The sequence below is a fragment of the Cervus elaphus genome, chromosome 25, assembly GCF_910594005.1.
Source record: "Cervus elaphus chromosome 25, mCerEla1.1, whole genome shotgun sequence".
Taxonomy (NCBI): domain Eukaryota; kingdom Metazoa; phylum Chordata; class Mammalia; order Artiodactyla; family Cervidae; genus Cervus; species Cervus elaphus.
Genome location: NC_057839.1, coordinates 54,659,416 through 54,679,566, shown reverse-complemented (window position 1 = coordinate 54,679,566; position 20,151 = coordinate 54,659,416). Strand labels below are relative to the sequence as shown.

The window sequence follows — 20,151 nt, the reverse complement described above, 5'->3', positions numbered from 1 at the left end:
AGGTTGGAGAAGAACATGCTGGACAGGCCAGTGTAAAGTGTCAGGGGTGGGGATAAGGCTGTGTGTGTGTGTGTGTGTGTGTATTTCAGGTGTTTTTCTATATTTTTAACTCTATGCAATACCTGAGCACATTCTTACTGAAAATATTCAAAGTGTGTTGAAAAACATATCTTAAAAAGTATTCTATTTTCTAGCATATTAAAGTATTACTTTTCCATGTGAATGTATGTGGCACTTAAATAATTTCTATTTGATATTTAATCATATATTGTTTGTTTTATACTGTCTTTACTTTTTCAGAAATTAATTTTTATCTTATGTTCATTTGGCTGTTGCAGTTACAAATATTTTTTCAATCGGATTTTACTATGATTGACAAATAGTTTTTATATTTTCTGAGGCATTCAGCATTTTAAAATACCCTTCCTTAACTGTCACATGAGCATTATCTTAGATTGGAAGAGATGTATTTGATTGTAGTTCTCTTTTTGAAATGTTACTAAAAGAAATTCCCTGAACTATTAGCTTGTAATTTTGCAAATGAGTATTTCAGCATCTTTTTTAATCTGTTTACAATTTAAATCCATTGTCTGGAAATTTGTAAAATTATTTCTTATCTCTTAAGTTAGGGAATTTCTCTGGGATTATATACATAATTTTTATCTTAAACCCATATATACCTTCACGTACATTCCTTCAGATATTTCATTGTTATTTTCCATGTATTTATTTATTTAATTCTTAGTTATTTTTAATGTGCCCTTTAAAACATGCAGCATTTTGTACATGATCTCAAATTCTTTATATTTTGATCCCTCTTCATAAAAATGAAATAGGAATAACTGTCTTGATATCTCCGTTTGATGAAAGAGGAAACTGAGGCATGCAGCACAAGAACATGGCTATGTCCTCACACATAATTATTTAGCAGAAGAAGCAGTTTTCAATTTGAGGCAACCTGTTTCCTGAGTAGAGCTCTGAAACATTCTTCTATGTTGCTTCCTTCACCTTCTTTTTCTTTTTTTAATTTAACAGTTTTTAAAAAATCTAAAATATCCTCTGTGTCTGTCTCTACGGTAGCAGTTGAGTGAGTGAGTGAATGTCACTCTGCTGTGTCCAACTCTTTGTGACCCCACGGGCTGTAACCCGCTTGGCTCCTTCCTCTGTCCACGGAAGGTCTCCAGGCAAGAACACTGGAGTGGGTAGCTATTCCCTTCTCAAAGGGATCTTGCTGACCCAGGGATCGAACCCGGGTCTCCTGCATTGCAGTTAGGAATATATTAACAGTAGCAAATAAGTCAGACAAAAATCCCTCCTTCACAGAACTTATCATCTAAATGGAGAGAGCTCACATGTTGGAAGTACTATAATGAAGGAGGTGCAGGGTATCAAACAACCACAGGTGTCATTTAAAGACATGAACCTGCTTTGGCATCACTGCTGGGTGTTGATTGTTGGGTGACTAAAGTGCTGGCCAACTTGTTCTTTGGGGCACTGAATTTTTCCAGAGTTATGATTCTGAGTATGGGTGGAGAGAGTGCTCCCAAGACTGACAAAAAGGGGGAAGTGACTGGAGGTCAGTAGGTGACAGGAACCAGGAGACATAGGAAAATGCCACAAGGCTCAAAGGAGCAGAGAGAAGGTACCCAAGGACACTGACTCCACTGATACTGCTGAAAACTAAATTAGTAAAAAGGAAGCAACAGCTGCCCAAGAGAAGCTGGCTTTCTCTATCACGTTTCAATATGTGTTTGCCTCTGTCCTTCCATCTGCACGACGCTGCAGTGTTCTGTGATCATCCACTTAGGGAGATCCTTCAAGGTGATTCCCAAGGATTGCTCCAATAGGGTAAGATTTATTGGGTACAATTGGGCCAGTACTTAATTTTTTTTGGAACACTGCCTCGGAGGTGATTTTTCAGGGTCCCTTCAGAGGTTTAGTTTATTTAGCAGTACATGTGATCCCAGTAAAGAGTTGTTTTGTTTTGTTTTGTTTTTTTAATATGATTTTTGACATAATTTTTAAGCTATAATTTCCTTCATCTGTTATCCATTTCAGATATCTGCTAAACTGGGCTGCTCTTTCCCTGCACTCTGTTACCATACCTTTGGTAAAAGTTTGGGCTTTGAGTACATAACAGGCATAGGGGAGTAACACAGGGGAAACAAGAGCCAGAGAAATAGGAGAAAACTGGTTAAATTGGTGAATGGCACAAAGAGTAACAATGTTGTATGGTCTACTCTCATAATCCTCAGAATTTTTGCAGAGATTCTTGGTTTTTCTCACTACATAGGATGGGATTCTGAACCAGTTTTAATTATATTTTAAAGAACAAATATCTGTCCAATATTAATGAACAACGAGGCTGTCAGCATCTTAATGATAACTAATGACCTGTGTCCTTTCTTCTAAGCCCAGTTTATAACCCAACTCTTTAATAAAACTAGCCAAATGGTTCTTGTGATATAAAACACAGTCTGGATAAAATAGTAGGTTTTGACTAACCAATAACTAAGAGAAAAACCTGAAATCTTCAAAGACATTTCTATTTAATGACATTAAAAAGTTGCTGAGGCAAGGTAAGTAGAGGGATGATATGCTTGAGAGGGCAAAAATGGGTGGAGTTGAACTGTGGATTACAATGTAATTGATTATACAAGGAGCTAACAAGAGGCTGGGATACCAAGCTAGGGACAGAGAAAACAGAACTTTTAGAAGTCTCCTGGACCCACAGTCATACTGAAAATTGAGGGGTCTTAACACGGCTGATTCTCCCTAAAGAAATTTGTTAAATTGAAATTTTAAATTGCAAGTTAAATTGAAAGTTTAGTAGAGATTTAAAACTTTAAGTGGAAAAGCAGAAAGAGGCTTACTATTTTTATCCCCCCACCATCTCTTCCTGTAGAACAGACAATGATTAAGGAAGGGGACAGGGGTGAAGGCCCCAGTAAACAAAGAATCTTAGTTGAAAGTCCTAGAGGGTCGCGCCTTAGGGATGAGAATAAATCAAAGACAGAGTGAATGTAAAGAAAACTGCATATTAACCTTAACTCAGTTCAACCCTGATTGGATTAATGTACATTGCATCAGTTCGTTCACTCAGTCATGTCCGACTCTTTGCGACCCCATGGACTGCAGCACGCCAGGCCTCCCTGTCCATCACCGACTCCCAGAGCCTAATCAAATTCATGTCCATTGAGTCAGTGATACCATCCAACCATCTCATCCTCTGTCGTCCCCTTCGCCTCCCACCTTCAAACTTTCCCAGCATCAGGGTCTTTTCCACTGAGTCAGCTCTTCTCATCAGGTGGCCAAAGTATTGGAGTTTCAGTTTCAGCATCAGTCCTTCCAATGAATATTCAGGACTGATTTCCTTTAGGATGGACTGGTTGGTTCCCCTTGCAGTCCAAGGGACTCTCAAGAGTCTTTTCCAACACCACAGTTCAAAACCATCAATTCTTCGGCGCTCAGCTTTCTTTATACTCGAACTCTCACATCCATACATGACTAATGGAAAAACCATAACCTTGAATAGACAGACCTTTGCTGGCAAAGTAATGTCTCTGTTTATTAATATGCTGTCTACGTTGGTCATAACTTTTCTCCCAAGGAGTAAGAGTCTTATAATCTCATAACTGCAGTCACCATCTGAAGTGATTTTGGAGCCCAGAAAAATAAAGTCTGCCACAATTTCCACTGTTTCTCAATCTATTTGCAATGAAGTGATGGGACAGGATGCCATGATTTTAGTTTTCTGAATGTTGAGCTTTAAGCCAACTTTTTCACTCTCCTCTTTCACTTTCATCAAGTGGCTCTTTAGTTCTTCTTCACTTTCTGCCTTAAAGGTGGTGTCATCTGCATATCTGAGGTTATTGATATTTCTCCCAGCAATCTTGATCCCAGCTGTACTTCATCCAGCCCAGCATTTCACATGATGTACTCTGCATATAAGTTAAATAAGCAGGGTGACAATATACAGTCTTGACATACTCCTTTTCCTATTTGGAACCAGTCTGTTGTTCCATGTCCAATTCTAACTGTTGCTTCCTGACCTGCATACAGATTTCTCAGGAGGCAGGTCAGGTGGTCTGGTATTCCCACCTCTTTCAGAATTTTCCAGAGTCTATTGTGATCCATACAGTCAAAGGCTTTGGCATAGTCAATAAAGCAGAAATAGAAGGTTTTCTGGAACTCCTTTCCTTTTTCAATGATCCAGCAGATGTTGGCAATTTGATCTCTGGTTCCTCTGCCTTTTATAAATCCAGCTTGAACATCTGGAAGTTCATGGTTCACATATTGTTGAAGCTTGGCTTGGAGAATTTTGAACATTACTTTACTAACATGTGAGATGAGTGTAATTATGTGGTACTTTGAGCATTATTTGGGATTGCCTTTCTTTGGGATTGGGATGAGGAAAACTGACCTTTTCCAGTCCTGTAGCCACTGCTGAGTTTTCAAAATTTTCTGGCATATTGAGTGTAGCACTTTCACAGCATCATCTTTCAGGATTTGAAATAGCTCAACTGGAATTCCATCACTTCCACTAGCTTTGTTCTTTGTGATGCTTCCTAAGGCCCACTTGACTTCACATTCCAGGATGTCTGGCTCTAGGTGAGTGATCCCACCATCGTGATTATCTGGGTCATGAAGTTCTTTTTTGTACATTCTTCTGTGTATTCTTGCCACCTCTTCTTAATATCTTCTGCTTCTGTTAGGTCCATACCATTTCTGTCCTTATTGAGTACATCTTGGCATGAAATGTTCCTTTGGTATCTCTAATTTTCTTGAAGAGATCTCTAGTCTTTCCCATTCTATTGTTTTCCTCTATTTCTTTGCACTGATCACTGAGGAATGCTGTCTTATCTTTCTGTGCTATTCTTTGGAAATCTGTATTCAAAGGGAAATATCTTTCCTTTTCTCCTTTGCTTTTGGCTTCTCTTCTTTTCACAGCTATTTGTAAGGCCTCCTCAGACAGCCATTTTGCTTTTTTGCATTTCTTTTTCTTGGGGATGGTCTTGCTCCCTGTCTCCTGTACAATGACATGAACCTCCATCAATAGTTCTTCAGGCACTCTGTCTATCATATTTAGCCCCTTAAATCTATTTCTCACTTCCACTGTATAATTGTAAAGGATTTGTTTTAGGTTATACCTGATTGGTCTAGTGGTTTTCCACACTTTCTTCAATTTAAGTCTGAATTTGGCAATAAGGAGTTCATGATCTGAGCCATAGTCAGCTCCCAGTCTTGTTTTTGCTGACTGTATAGAGCTTCTCCATCTTTGGCTGCAAAGAATATAATCAATCTGATTTTGGTGTTGACCATCTGGTGATGTCCAGAGTCTACACAGAAGACGTGTAGAGTCTTCTCTTGTGTTGTTGGAAGAGGGTGTTTACTATGACCAGTGTGTTCTCTTGGCAAAATTCTATTAGCGTTTGTGCTGCATCATTCTGTACTCTAAGGCCAAATTTGCCTGTTACTCCAGGTGTTTCTTGACTTCCTACTTTTGCATTCCAGGCACCTATAATGAAAAGGACATCTTTTTTGGGTATTAGTTCTAAAAGATCTTGTAGGTCTTCATAGAACCATTCAGCTTCAGCTTCTTCTGCATTACTGGTCAGGGCATAAACTTGGATTGCTGTGATATTGAATAGTTTGCGTTGGAAATGAATAGAGATCACTCTGTCATTTTGAGATTGCATCCAAGTACTGCATTTTGGACTCTGTTGTTGACTATTATGGCTACTCTATTTCTTCTAAGGGATTCTTGCAGACAGTAGTAGATGTAATGGTAATCTGAGTTAAATTCACCCATTCCATTCCATTTTAGTTCACTGATTCCTAAAATGTTGATGTCCACTCCTGTCATCTCCTGTTTGACCACTTCCAATTTGCCTTGATTCATGGACATAACATTCCAGGTTCCTATGCAATATTGCTCTTTACAGTATCGGACCTTGCTTCCATCATCAGTCACATCAACAACTGGGTGTTGTTTTTGCTTTGGCTCCATCTCTTTATTCTTTTTGGAGTTATTTCTCCACTGACCTCCAGTAGCAAATTGGGCACCTAATTGACAGGGGAGTTCATCTTTCAGTGTCCTATCTTTTTTCCCTTTCATAGTGTTCATGGGGTTCTTAAGGCAAGAATACTGAAGTGGTTTGCCATTCCCTTCTCCAGTGGACCACATTTTGTCAGAACTCTCCACCATGATCCGTCCATCTTAGGTGGCCCTACATGGCATGGCTCATAGTTTCATTGAGCTAGACAAGGCTGTGATCCATGTGATTAGACTAGTTAGTTCTCTTTGATTGTGCTTTTCAGGTGTCTGCCCTCTGATGGAGAATGATAAGAGGCTTATGGAGTGGTGACCAGTGGCTGCAAGGCGCTAGACAGGCTGTGTGGAGATACCCCATGTCCAAGGTCAGAGAAACCCCAGTAAGATGGTAGGCACTGGAGTGGCTGTGAGGAGATACCCCACATCCAAGGGCAAAGGAGATGCCCCTGCAAGATGGTAGATGGGGCGAATTCTCATTTAGAATCAAACCCATTCCTGCCAGATGTTCAGAGGATTCAAACAAACCTTGTGCACACCAGGACCCAGGGACCCCCACAGAGACTTAAGACAGAACTGTGTTTGAGCATCTCCTATGGAAGTATGGATCAGTGGAGGTACAAGTCTGCTACAAGGATGGAGGCTGTGGGTGCAGCAGACTTGGGTATGCCATAAGCCCTCTTGGAGGAGGTTGCCATTACCCCACCATGGAGCTGCCAGAATTTACACAGGACTGGGAAATAGACTCTCAGAGGGCGGCACAACAGAACCTTGTGCACCAGGACCCAGAAAACAGGAGCAGTGACCCCACAGGAGACTGCCCCGGACTTGCCTGTGGGTATCCAGGAGTCTCCGGGGGTGTGGGTCCGTGGTGGCCTGCTGCAGGGTTGGGGGCACTGAGTGTAGCAGGACATGTGTGGGATCTTTTGAGGGAAGTCACCATTATTTTCATTTACCTCCACCGTAGTTTGGCCCCAGGTAAATAGCAGGAGGGAACACAGCTCTACCCAGCAACAGAAAATTAGATTAACAATTTACTGAGCATGGCCCTGCCAATCTGAACAAGACCCAGTTTCCCCCTCAGTCAGTCTCTCACACCCGGAAGCTTCCATAAGTACAGGCGTACACCCTTTAGTCTTGGTTTGCTTTACTGTGTTTTGCAGACACTGTTTGTTTAAAAAATTGAAGTTTTTCGACAACCTTGTGTCGCACAAGTCTATTGGCACTATTTTTCCAACAGCCTTTGCTCATTTCCGGTCTCTGTGTCACATTTTGGTAATTCTCACAATATTTCAAACTTTTTCATTATTAGTATATTTGTTATGGTGATCTGTGATCAGGGGTCTTTGATGTTGCAAAAAATATTATGACTCACTAATTACTCAGATGGTGATTATTGTTATTTAGCAATAAAATATTTTTAATGAAATTATGTATATTTTTTAGACATAACATTATTTCATACTTCCCTGGTGGCTCAGACGGTAAAGCATCTGCCTGCAATGCGGGAGACCAGGGTTCGATCCCTGGGTTGGGAAGATCCCCTGGAGAAGGAATTGGCAACCCACTCCAGTACTCTCACCTGGAGAATTCCATGGACAGAGCAGCCTGGTGGGCTACAGTCCATGGGGTCGCAAAGAGTTGGACACGACTGAGAGACTTTCACTTTCTTTCATACTTAATAGATTAAGTAAAATGTGTACACCATTTTTATATGCATAGGAAAAATCATGGGACTTGTTTTATTATAATTGCTTTATTGTGGTGGATTGGAACTGAACCCATTATGTCTCTGTGGTTCACCAGTAATAATGTCCCTCTCTAATTGCTCATTCAATAAAATGACAAACTCTCTCTGAAGAAATTTATTACCACTTGAGATTCTTCTAGGTCTAGACATTATGTGTGAAACCCAACTAAAAATGACTAGGGACTAACAAACCAGACCATAATACCTCAGTCCTGTCTCTCCAGTCTCCCTGATGAAAAACAAAAACCTATCACTTCATTGAGAAAGTAGAGTTAGTTAACAATGGTTCTAAAATCATTAAGATTAATATGTTCAAGAAAATAGAAAGAAAACAAAAGAAATGATAGAGAATTTCACTAGAGATCCACATCTCTGTAAAATAAAATAAACAAATGAAAAATACATGGATATCAACCAAAGCCAAGTGAGTGGACCCCATTTTCTCTGATGAGAGATCTGCATCCTTGAATAGCATATTAGCTTCACGTTAATGTTTTCTACCAATATATTCTTAGCATATGTCACAGAGAATAATAATAATAAAAAAGATTCTCTAAATAACAAAATTTCCACATACATGGGATGGGACATTTAAGAAGACATCTTTTCACTAATGTTCAAATCAATTTGCAGATTTCAAATCAGTGAGGAATAAAACATAGGGCAAGAAAGATCTAACAAAGATGGCAAAGATATGGAACAACATGAAACATTATCTTGAATTTAAGTATTTATTAAGCAGATCTGGGCTGTAAATGGGAGAATCTCATCAGGGTATAGATTGAGGAAGATCTTTTTAGTTGATGTGAGAAAGTTAGCTATGATTCCAGGCAGGAATATTGTTAAGTAGTCTGTCTTATCTTGCAGTTCAGCTTTCATTGTGGTCAAGGGCAGAGGCTGAGAGTTTCTCAAGCTCTCTCTTTATGGATGAATTTAAAACATAAGAGCAGGAATTTAAAGTTGAGGAAAAGAAAAAACAAACAAACAAACAAAAACAAAAACATGTCCAAGGTATCAGTTACTGAAATCATCCAAAAATCTCTAAAACAAAGGGAAATGGGGGAGCTGGCTTTTCATCTACCAGCGACTAGCAATGTGTTTAGTCAAGACTTCCATCTTTGAAATGGGTGCCTCTTTGAAGTGGATCCTGTCAATCAATCAAATTTTAGTCAGTTGCATTACAAAAAGAAAAAAAGAAGAAAGAAAAGCCAGCTGTCAGGGCTCATATTGCCTTCATATTTTTATAATTGAAGAAGGAAATGGCAAACCACTCTAGTACTCTTGCCTGGAGAATCCCATGGACAGAGGAGTCCAGCAGGCTATGGTCCACGGGGTCGTAAAGAGTCTGACAGGACTGGGGGGCTAACACTTTCACTTGAGAGGAAACAAGGAATTATTCCTTGAGTCAACATTCTGCTCAAGGTAGCAAGAGTAGTATCAAGGCAAATACATCCATTCAAAAAGAAAGTAGTCCAAATACTTACTGCTTCAGTTGGCACCATGTCTTCCTTTTAGAGAGATGTAAATCTTTACCATCTTATAACATTTCAATACCTATAGGGATATGTCTTCTTTCTCCTTCCTCTAACTTTATACTTCCTTCATCTTCCTTTCCTACAGTTTTGCTTTTTCTCAGCCCATTACCATTTGCATTTTATTAACAGATTATTAATTTAAGTTTATGATAAAAATTATATTTGTGTATGTTAATTGCTCAGTTGCATCTGACTCTTTGAGATCCTATAGACTGTAGCTCACCAGGCTCCTCTGTCCATGGAATTCTCCACGGAAGAATACTGGAGTGGGTTGCCACTCCTTTCTCTGGGGATCTTCCCAACTGAGGGATGGAACCTGAGTCTCCTGCATTCCGGGCAGATTCTGTACCTTCTGAGCCACCATGGAAGCCCCAGTTAAATTCAGTTTATGATAAGCTCAGTCAGCAAAGAATCTGTCTGCAATGCATAAGACCTGGATTCAATCCCTGGGTCAGGAAGATCCTCTGGAAAAGGAAATGGCAAACCACTCCAGGATTCTTGCCTGGAAAATCCCATGGACACAGAAGCCTGGCAGGCTACAGTCCATGTGATGCAAGAGTCAGACATGACCTAGTGACTAAACCACCACCATATTTAACTTACAAATTAACATGAGAATTTTAGTGTTTTGACTTACTAATTGCATAAATACATTATTTTTTTTGCTTTTTAACAAATATTTTCAGTAGCATTGCTTTTGATAATTGTGAACTTCATCATTATTTATTGGACATTTTCCTCATGATCTTAGAAGAATTTTTGTTAATTTGTTTGACTTGTTTTTATCATTTTAAATTTACCAATGCTATTTATTCATATTTTTCATATAATAAATGTTGATATTTAGGGCTTTAATTTATGTTCCAAAATTTGCCAATATGTCTTATTATTTCTTAAGACATTTCTATGGATGCTTTTGACTTTTCATAGAGGCAATTGCATCCCATTTGCTAACAATGATAATCTTGTGTTTTGTTTCTATTTATTATTGTTCTTTAGTTTTGATTTCTCTTTTTGGACTGAGAGGAACATTCAGTACAATGCTGATTAGCTAATTTCAATTAGTAGTGATTGAAAGTATCCTAAGATCAAAACAACTACCAGTTGAATGAACTCATATGAAATTGTTAACTCTTAGAAATGCAGGTAAACACAGGAATGTGCTTTAAGAAAACAAGTTTGTGATTTGTTTTATTCTTCAGCAATAGCTCAATATTTCTACCTTTTTACATAAAACTTCCTATCACATTTTGAATTTGATATATGTCTTGTAAGCAGCATATAACACTATATTTTTAAAATATAATAAAATATCTTTAAGAATGATATTTAATCTGAGTGTGACTATCATATATTTGAACTACTTTCTACACAAAATATTGTCATTGTTTCTATTTGAATCTTTTCTTCTACTTTCTGACCTCTGTTCTATTGATAAAGTAAGATTGATTAGCTTTTAAAAAAAATTGCTTTGCTTTGGAAATTACAGATTCTTATTCTGTTAATTTAGTGTTAACTCTTCAAATTTCTTTGTTAGAAATCCAATATCAATTATAAGCCTTTTTTTTCTTGCAGAGATCATGAAGGCAAAGATTAATATAATATTTGTCAAAACATCAGTAGCTAAAAATAAATATCTTATTTTCTTATACACTGGAAAAAGACTTTACTTACTGTCCTTCCTTAATTCCTGATAGTTTACCACTGTTAACTAAATATAGAAAAAGTTGACAATGGAAATTTTTTTCCTTTAGCAATTTGATTATATAATTGCTATCATTTCTGTCATATAGTTTTTCTAACAGGAATCTATGTTAGAGCTGAGCAAATTATTATTACTTTTAATGTATCCACCCATTTCTTTTGATTAATATTTTTTATCTTTATCTTTAAGGTTTAGCACTTTTAAATTGGCATATTTAAGTATATAATTGAATTTCTACTTCTTTCATCATGAGGGTCCACATATTTTTAACTTTAAAAAATTGCTGTACAATTTAATCTATCTATATATTGCTTGTTGATGCAATTTATTCCTAATTCTTCTGAATAGATTATATTCCATATCTAAGTGTTCTCACAGTATTTTAAAATTTTGACCTATCTGAACTTGGCTTGAATTAATGGATTTTCCATCTGGCTTGTTAAATCTCTCTTTGTGTCCAGTCTAAAAGTAATGCTATTAATTTTTCTTCGTATTGTTCTCTCTTTTGATCTGTATGTGTGTTTGTATATATACATATATATATGTCTTCACACATAATTAAATTATAAATATATGGATAATGTATATATGCTTAGTGTGTGTGTGTATATATATATATAACTAAATATAAATTTATAATATAGCTTTGTATACATTTTATATATTTAATACCTATATTTTAATATATGTCTTATGTATACATGATATACTGGAGAAGGAAATGGCAGCCTACTCCCTGTTTTCTTGCCTGGAGAATCCCATGGACAGAGGAGCTCGATGGTCTACAGTCCATGGGGGTGCAAGAATCGGACATGACTTAGCAACTGAGCACGCATGCATGCATACATGATATATACATGTGCATAGTATATATAAAATGAAAGTTTAACATCTGCTTATAGCTTTATACAGTTATGTATATAACACTATATATATTTTCATATAACTTTATATACTTTTTATCTATGAGAAAACTATAGCTTTATTTTGATAAAGATTTTTAAATTATATTTATGCAAACATTTAATTTCATTGTCTCATTTCATATAACTTCTTAGTCTTTTTCAGAAGATGCTACTATTTTTTAAATTTTTAAAATGCTAAACATTAAAACATTAATATTCAGTTTTTCTGTTCATTTATATATTTTGCATTATTCAGAGTTAATTCATTTTCTCATTATCTTATTATCTACTATCTTAATATTTTGATTCTCAGACTTATCAATATAATATGCATTTCTCTGTGCCTAACTTTTGAAACAGCTTTTTCTCTGCAGTAACTCTTTGCCATAAAACAGTTTTGGAGATGCCACTAAACTGATGATTTCCTGATCACTCATCCTGACTTGGAGGCTCTGTCTGTTTTCTGTTGTTCCTCTCAGCTATAAGCAGTGGGCACAGAAAAATAATGGTATTAAATTTTTCTTCTAGATTTCTCTGTCTTCTGATGGCATGTAAATGTCTACTAACTCACAGAATGCAATGCTCAAGCTGTAGGCCTAGATTTGGCGACTCTTACTTTCTTTGTTTTTGTTCTGGTTGTTGTCCTAAGAGCTGTTTATATACCCATGAATATATATATATATATATATATTCATTGTGGTATGGGTATTCTAAGACTCTGAGAGTCCCTTGGACTGCAAGGAGATCAAATCAGTAAATCCTAAGGGAAGTCAACCCTGAATATTCATTGGAAGAACTGTCACTGAACCTGAAGCTCCAATGCTCTGGACGCATGATGAGAAGAGCTGACTCGTTGGAAAAGAGCTAGTGCTGGGAAAGTTTGAAGGCGGGGGGAGAAGAGGGAGACAGAGGATGAGATGGTTAGAGAGCATTACCTATTCAATGTACATGAAACTAAGCAAACTCCAGGACATAGTGGGGGACAGAGGAGCCTGGCAGGCTACAGTCCACAGGGTCACAAAGAGCTGGACATGACTTAGCTACTGTCCTGTCCAACTGTTTGTGAGCCCATGGACTATACAGTCCATGGAATTCTCCGGGCCAGAATACTGGAGTGAGTAGCTGTTCCCTTCTCCAGGGGATCTTCCCAATACAGGGATTGAACCCAGGTCCCCGCATTGCAGGTGGATTCTTTCCCAGGTGAGCCACAAGGGAGGCCCACAATAAATCCCATATTAAATTTCATCTTTATAAATTATTATCCATAACTGCTCTCGGTTTGGAGGAAAAAGTCATCTTAACTCTAATACTTTGACACAGAGTGTCATTTATTCCCCAATGCTACAAAGTAAATAATTCAAACCACAACTTAATAGATGTAAGAATAGGTTGAGAGAAGTTGGGTGGCTTGTCTAACTAGCATAAACAAAACTGTTTGCTCAAGCACATGTATTTCTTGCTGTATTAGCATCTCTTCTTTTTTTTTCCTTCAGAATCTTGTTGCTTTTTTTATCCAAAATAAATTATTGGTGCTATTTATAATTTCATCAACTCCCAAATATGTTTAAAATAAATTAAATCCATTTAAAAAATAAATTGCATCTTTACCCCTACACAACTGTCTGTAGGTATCACATATTTGATATGGCATAGATGATTTAAAACATTAATATACATGGTTAAAATAAATGTTAAAACATTTACATTGGCATTATAAACATTTCATAAGTGTGTATATATTTGAGGGGGGTTTCTTCAATGTGAGTTAAAAGGACTGGTAACATTGTCATATAACTGAACTGAGATCTTTTGAATATATTCATTAATTAAATTGAAAAATGTCAGATGTAATAATCTTGAATAAAGGACTTTTAATCACTAATGTGGGTTTAAACAAGTAAAACTCTCTTGTTTTTCTAAAATACTTTGGGGATTATTTATGTTAAATAGCTTGACTATAACACATCATTAAATCTAAGTCAATTTTTATTTATATCATCACACTAAAATTACTTTTAAAATGTATAATAAAATGTTATTGGAATGGAAAAATTCAACTGAAATATAAATATGTTTCCTAAATATGGATTTCTAAACATGGCAGATTTCAATCTACTAAGGCAGAAAGTTTAATGTTCTCTAAATATGCAATTATTTGAATATGGACAATATGAATTTATTTTTACATATTTAGCATAGTTAATTATAATAAATACATTTGGGATTTTGGGGTGAGATATACATATGTAAACAAATATACAATAGTCAATTAATATGATTTGTCATACACAAACATGGATAAGTATGTATTGCCATAAGTAGAGCTGACCACAGGGATATTGTAAATGAGAACAAACAAGTTTGGTATTTTTGGATGAATTTTGCAACAGCCACATGCACAATTTAGTATCCCTATTATAATAACTTAAAGAAGCTTGGGATAATGGGTAAACTGTTCACTGGGTTGTCAGGGATTTCTTTTGAATTTGAAAATGTTTCTCCATGAAGACTACAGAGAAGAAGTCAACTGTTTACTCCAAAATGTTATGTGTCACTGTTTCTTTCACGTGATTCAGAGGCAATTGTTAAACCCTAAATAATAGCATATTCAGATAAATGTGATCAAAAACAGTTATGACAAGAAAGTTGATGCCAATTAGAACACTGTACATATTGAATAACTTGCTGCTTCCCTTTCATACAGAAGAATAAATTTTATCCAACAAGGGAATCTAAATCTTGGTAAATCTTCTCTAGTTATAATGGTGTTATTTTTCTCCTGCACAATAGAGAAGGTTAAACAAAAATAATTCAAAAAACTCTACAATGCTCTGTAATTATGCATATTTTAGAAAAGGAGTCATAATAACAAGAGGAAATATAATTTGTACATCACATCCTGATAGCCTGGCTAATGCAAGATGATTTCAAACATCGCATTTCCTTTCCTAACTGTCCCTAGGACATATTTTTCATTTTTTCTAATTTAAATTTTTCTACCTTGTAGCAGTTTTAGCAGCTCTCATAAACATGTTTGTCAGCTAAGATTTCTCTTAAAATTTGCCCAAGAGCATATTACGTGTACATTTCTTGTTTAAAGGGATGCTTCTGAATAAACTCAATGGAAGTTATTTGTACATATGGCTCAATTTTAAATACAAGCTATTCACAGATCATAACACATTAACGTCAAACTGACTTTGAATGTTGATTTGCAAGCTGTTCATGGGTTGATCAGAATCGAGCAAAGCTGCTCAGCCCTACTCCATATCAAGTCAAAGCAGATATCACAAAGATATAAAAATATATGAATGCATGTTCACCTTCATTATCTTTCAGAGTGAAGTTTGGGTTTACAGACAGATGTTCATCAAGAAAGAAATTAAACCTTGGTCCATTGGCAAAATCGTCTTTATCAGTGGCACTGATGGTATGAATAACCTAAAGAAAAAACAAAATTAACAGTAAATTTAATTTAGCTCTTCCCTTGATTTCAATTATAACATTTCAATATCCAACGTGAGTGTTTTCAAATTCTTATTCTAATGACAGAATTAACTAATTTGCTTTCCCTTGCATTAGACTTTAAGAAATGTAGTATGGCATGCTTTACAATCATTCACGATTTTTTTTTTCTGGAATGGCACAAATATTTAATGTGTGTGTGTGTTTTCCTTTATTACCCACAGTACCTTGGGGCCAATTAATTGTAAGGCTTTGTGCGAACACCTGTTTGGGGAGACATGAAGTATTGTTTGTACAAATACAAATATCCCAGTGTTGATGTAGAACAGCCTTTCAGTACATGTTGGGCTCAGTCAGAAAACACAAAGGCACTAGAGTCATAATTTTTGTTTCAGGAGACCTTTGAGATCATGATCTAGACCCTGAATTTTAGAGATGAGGACTCTGAGTCCCAAAAGGAATGTGATGTGCCTCAAATCTGTAAAATAGTGACAGAAGTAAAACTAAACCACTCAGAGCTTTACGATATATTTTTCATCTCTGGTGGTTGAGAGAAAGCAATGCCAAAATTTGGACTTTATGCACTTTAAGGAACAGAGAAAGTTAGAATACATAAATACAAAATTCCAGGTAGCTTAAAAGCAATACACACATTCCAATATTTATACTCATCACAACCTTTAAAAACAATATTTGAAACAAATAAAATATTTTCCTTTTGAAAAAAAATAGTATCCTAAAGCTTAGGTATTCTTGTTGCAGTGTTTCTGTAGAGAAACTGAAAACAGACAGAGGGGAAGTAGAGCCAGAAAAATAGTATTTTCTGCATGTGAAATATAGTACTTGCATTTCAAAAACTGACATGGTTACTAAGAATATTTTACCCATTTTCATTCACGCCATTTCAATATTTTACAAATGAAACAAACCACCAATATGCATCAGAATTAAAAGATAAATTCCTCGCCAAGTACTGAGCCCAATATTTGCGAGGGAGAAGCAGAGAAATATCGAAGTAGTGAGAATGAGTGGTCAGGAGAAGTAGGACCAGAAGAGGATGTACTTTCACGGAGTGAAAGTGAACAAAGGATACAGAAGTGATTAACTTCTTCCATATAGTTCCAAGGGTCACTCCTTATATTCTTTTCCGTCACCACTCAGCCCGTATTTTCTCAGCAAGAGATCCTGGTAAAAGTCCCCCACCCCAGCCCCCCAAACACACACACACATATTCTATCCTTCTTCTCTTCATTATTTCACTCCATATTACCGTATCATTTATATATGAACTGAACATTTACAAAATTGCTGATTTTTTTTCCCTCACTTGAAGTACAACTAGTCTCTAGACAGAATTTTGTTGTTGTTGTTATTGCCTTCTGACTATAAATAGAATACATTTATGGATAATCAGAAGGAAATGTGATAATTTTTCTCAAGTGCAGGAAAAGTTCTATAGTTTATTGTTGATGTTTGGTCCTGTCATGTCTGACTCTTTGCAACTCCACTGACTGTAGCACGCCAGACTTCCCTGTCCTTCACCACCTCCCAGAGTTGCTCAAACTAATGTTCATTGTGTCAGGGATGCCATCCAACTATCTCATCCTCTGTTGCCCCCTTCTGCTCCTTCCCTCAATCTTTCCCAGCATCAGGGTCTTTTTCAATGAGTTGGCTCTTTGCATCAGGTGGCCAACATATTAGAGCTTCAGTTTAAGCATCAGTCCTTACAGTGAAGATTCAAGGTTAATTTCCTTTAGGATCGACTGGTTTGATCTCCTTGATTACCAAGAGACTTTCAAAAGTCTTATCCAGCACCACAATTAGAAAACATCAATTCTTCAGTGCTCAACCTACTTTATGGTAGAGCTCTCACATCCATACATGACTGCTGGAAATGCCATAGCTTTGACTATATGGGCCTTTGTCCTCAAAGTAATGTCTCTATTTTTTATTTTGTCTCTGCTTTTTAACACACTGTGTAGGTTTGTCATAGTTTTTCTTCCGAGGAGCAAACATCTTTTTATTTTGTAGCTGCCATCACATTCACTGTCCATACTGATTTTTGAGTCCAAAAAAATAAATTTGGTCACTGTTTCCATTGTTTCCCCATCTATTTGCCATGAAGTGATAGGACCGAATGCCATGAACTTAGTTTTTTGAATGTTGAGTTTTAAGTCAGCTTTTTCGCTCTCCTCTTTCACCCTCATCAAGAGACCTTCCCTCTTTGCTTTTTGTCATTAGAGTGGTATCATTTGCATATCTGAAGTTATTGGTATTTCTCCCGGCAAGCTTACTTCCTGTTTGTGCTTCATCCAGCCCAGCATTTCACATGATGTATTCTGCATATAGGTTAAATAAGCAGGGTGACAATATACAGCCTTTCCCAATTTGGAACCAGTGCACTGTTCCACGTCCAGTTCTAACTGGTCCTTCTTGACTGGCATACAGATTTCTTAGGAGGCAGGTCAGGAGGTCTGGTATTTCCATCTCTTTAAGAATTTTCCACAGTTCGTTGTTATCCACACAGTTAAAGACTTTAGTGTAGTCAAGTTTAGTTTAGAATGTGCAGATTCTAAAAACACAACTGCAGTTTCTACACATTAGTTACTTAGTATCAAGTGGAAATAAAACGTCACATTTTCAGGGATAGGTAGAACAAATATAGTCAACCCTTCATATCCATGGTTCTGAGTCTGTGATTCACCCACCATGGACCAAAAATGTTTTTAAAAAATTCAGAAACTTCCAAAAAGTGAAACTGCCACGCAGTGGCAACTATTTAGATTGTCTTTATGTTGTAATTACAACTATTTACATGATATATACATTGTATCATATATTGTAATTATCAGAGATGATTTTAAAATATATAGAAGGATATGTGAAATTTATATGCAAATACTACACCACTGATATAAAGTATTTAAGCAATTATGGATTTTGGTATCCCAGGAGGAGAAGGGGGATGTTGGAATCAGTTGCCCACAGAAATAGTATAAATTTCTGGGGACAGCTGTGTAAATTTTTTGAGGGGAGAAATAAATGTTTTCCCACCCCTGTTCTTCATTCATTATGATTCTCAGATGGGCAATATTATTTTCTCAATGTTACCTCATAATTAGCTGACATACTTGCAAGTTTATCTCTTATCTTAGAAAGCAATTTTGTAGGGAGTTGGTAAAGAACAATTAACTTAAATAAACTGAGCTGTTATATGTTTATTGCTATCACTTCTTTGAAACAATTTTCTCCTTTCAAAGTTAATTTATAAGTTTTTTTAAATTCTTAAAATATTTTTACAAACACGACCCTATTCAATTTGTTAAACATTGGTATAATTCATATTATAGTATATTTATGCTTTCTTCTATTAATTTTAAAATATAAATCTTCCCATTTTATTCAGGTAATTTCAAATCTCAGTTTACCAGGAAGTTCACATAGAGCAAATCTGTTTTCCTCAGAAAGGGTTCAAGGTCTCATCTACATAATAAATGATAATTTGGTTCACACATTTTGTTTAAGAGTGAACCATACATCTTGAACTTCTGTAGAAGTGCTGGATATGCATCTGTACTTAAATATTTTTCCATAATACTTTTGAAAGATGCTTCCAAAAATCTAGTATGTTGGTCTTTTTTTTAATCTAGCACTCCTAGATATTCTCTTGATGAGAGAAACCATATTTAGTTTCTCTATTGGCTATTTTATTATTAACTTTTTCTCTTTCAATAGGAAATGAGATTTCCATTTGTTTCCTTAGACATTTTAGAAAACATACTTGCAATTTATACACGTTTCTGATTTTTAGGAGATTTAAACTTCTGGCAGATATCTAGGTAATTGTTATGTCACTTTTATCAATATTTTCTACAATTTTCTCAGACTTACTGATTTATCTACTCTGTGCTACCTGTGTGCTCTCTGTTTGTGCAACTGGTTGGTGATGTACGATCCATAAAAATTTATTTTCTGACTCTCATACCTTCTAACTGAACTCAAATGTTTTCTTATCACTTGCACATTATATATTAAGTGTGTAAAGTGTTTGATTACTTTGAAAGACCTGAGATTTACTCTAACAAAAGGAGAAAAATTCAAATTGATGAGTTGTATTTATAAATACTTATTAGAATTTTTTGATAATGCCCATGAATAAGGATACACTTTTGGTAGAAACTAATTAAAACCAATTTTATATTTCTTTTATTAAATAAATGTATCCCCTTGTTTGGGCTTCTCTAGTGGTTCAGATGGCAAAAATTCTGCCTGCAGTGCAAGTAGACCTAGGTTCAATCCCCTGGAATAGGAAATGGCTAACCACTCCTGTATTCTTGCCTGGAGAATTCCATGGACAGAGGAGTCTGGTGGGCTATGGTCCATGGGGTCGCAAAGAGGTGGACACAACTGAGCAACAAACACTTTCACTTTCAATCCCCTTGTTTACATATGTTTAAAACATATTAAATCTATTACTTCTAGAGTATTTTATTAGGAAAAATAGTGCCAGAAATTTATACAAATAACATAGTTTTCTATTTGGGAAATGTGCTAACTCCATTTAAAACTTAAATAAAAATGAAGAAAAAATTCTATGGAATGCATTGCATATTCTTTAAATTAATTGAGTTTGCTTTACAATATGATCTTAAATGATCATTGAAAATAATACCAACTTTTGTTACTTAGTTGAAGTTTAACTTTGACAAGAAGTTTTACTATTAATAATTGGATATTTT

The 20,151-nt window shown here is 35.9% G+C and overlaps 1 protein-coding gene across 6 annotated transcripts in view; it reads right to left on the bottom strand.

The window, feature by feature from the left end:
* CDH18 (cadherin 18) overlaps nt 1-20,151 on the bottom strand; it is a 1,203,920-nt gene that overhangs the window by 18,618 nt on the left and 1,165,151 nt on the right. For all 6 annotated transcript variants that reach the window (XM_043887493.1, XM_043887492.1, XM_043887496.1 and 3 more), the window contains one exon: nt 15,271-15,388. In XM_043887493.1, the coding sequence (XP_043743428.1) occupies nt 15,271-15,388 (118 nt within the window). The remainder of the gene's footprint in view (nt 1-15,270; nt 15,389-20,151) is intronic.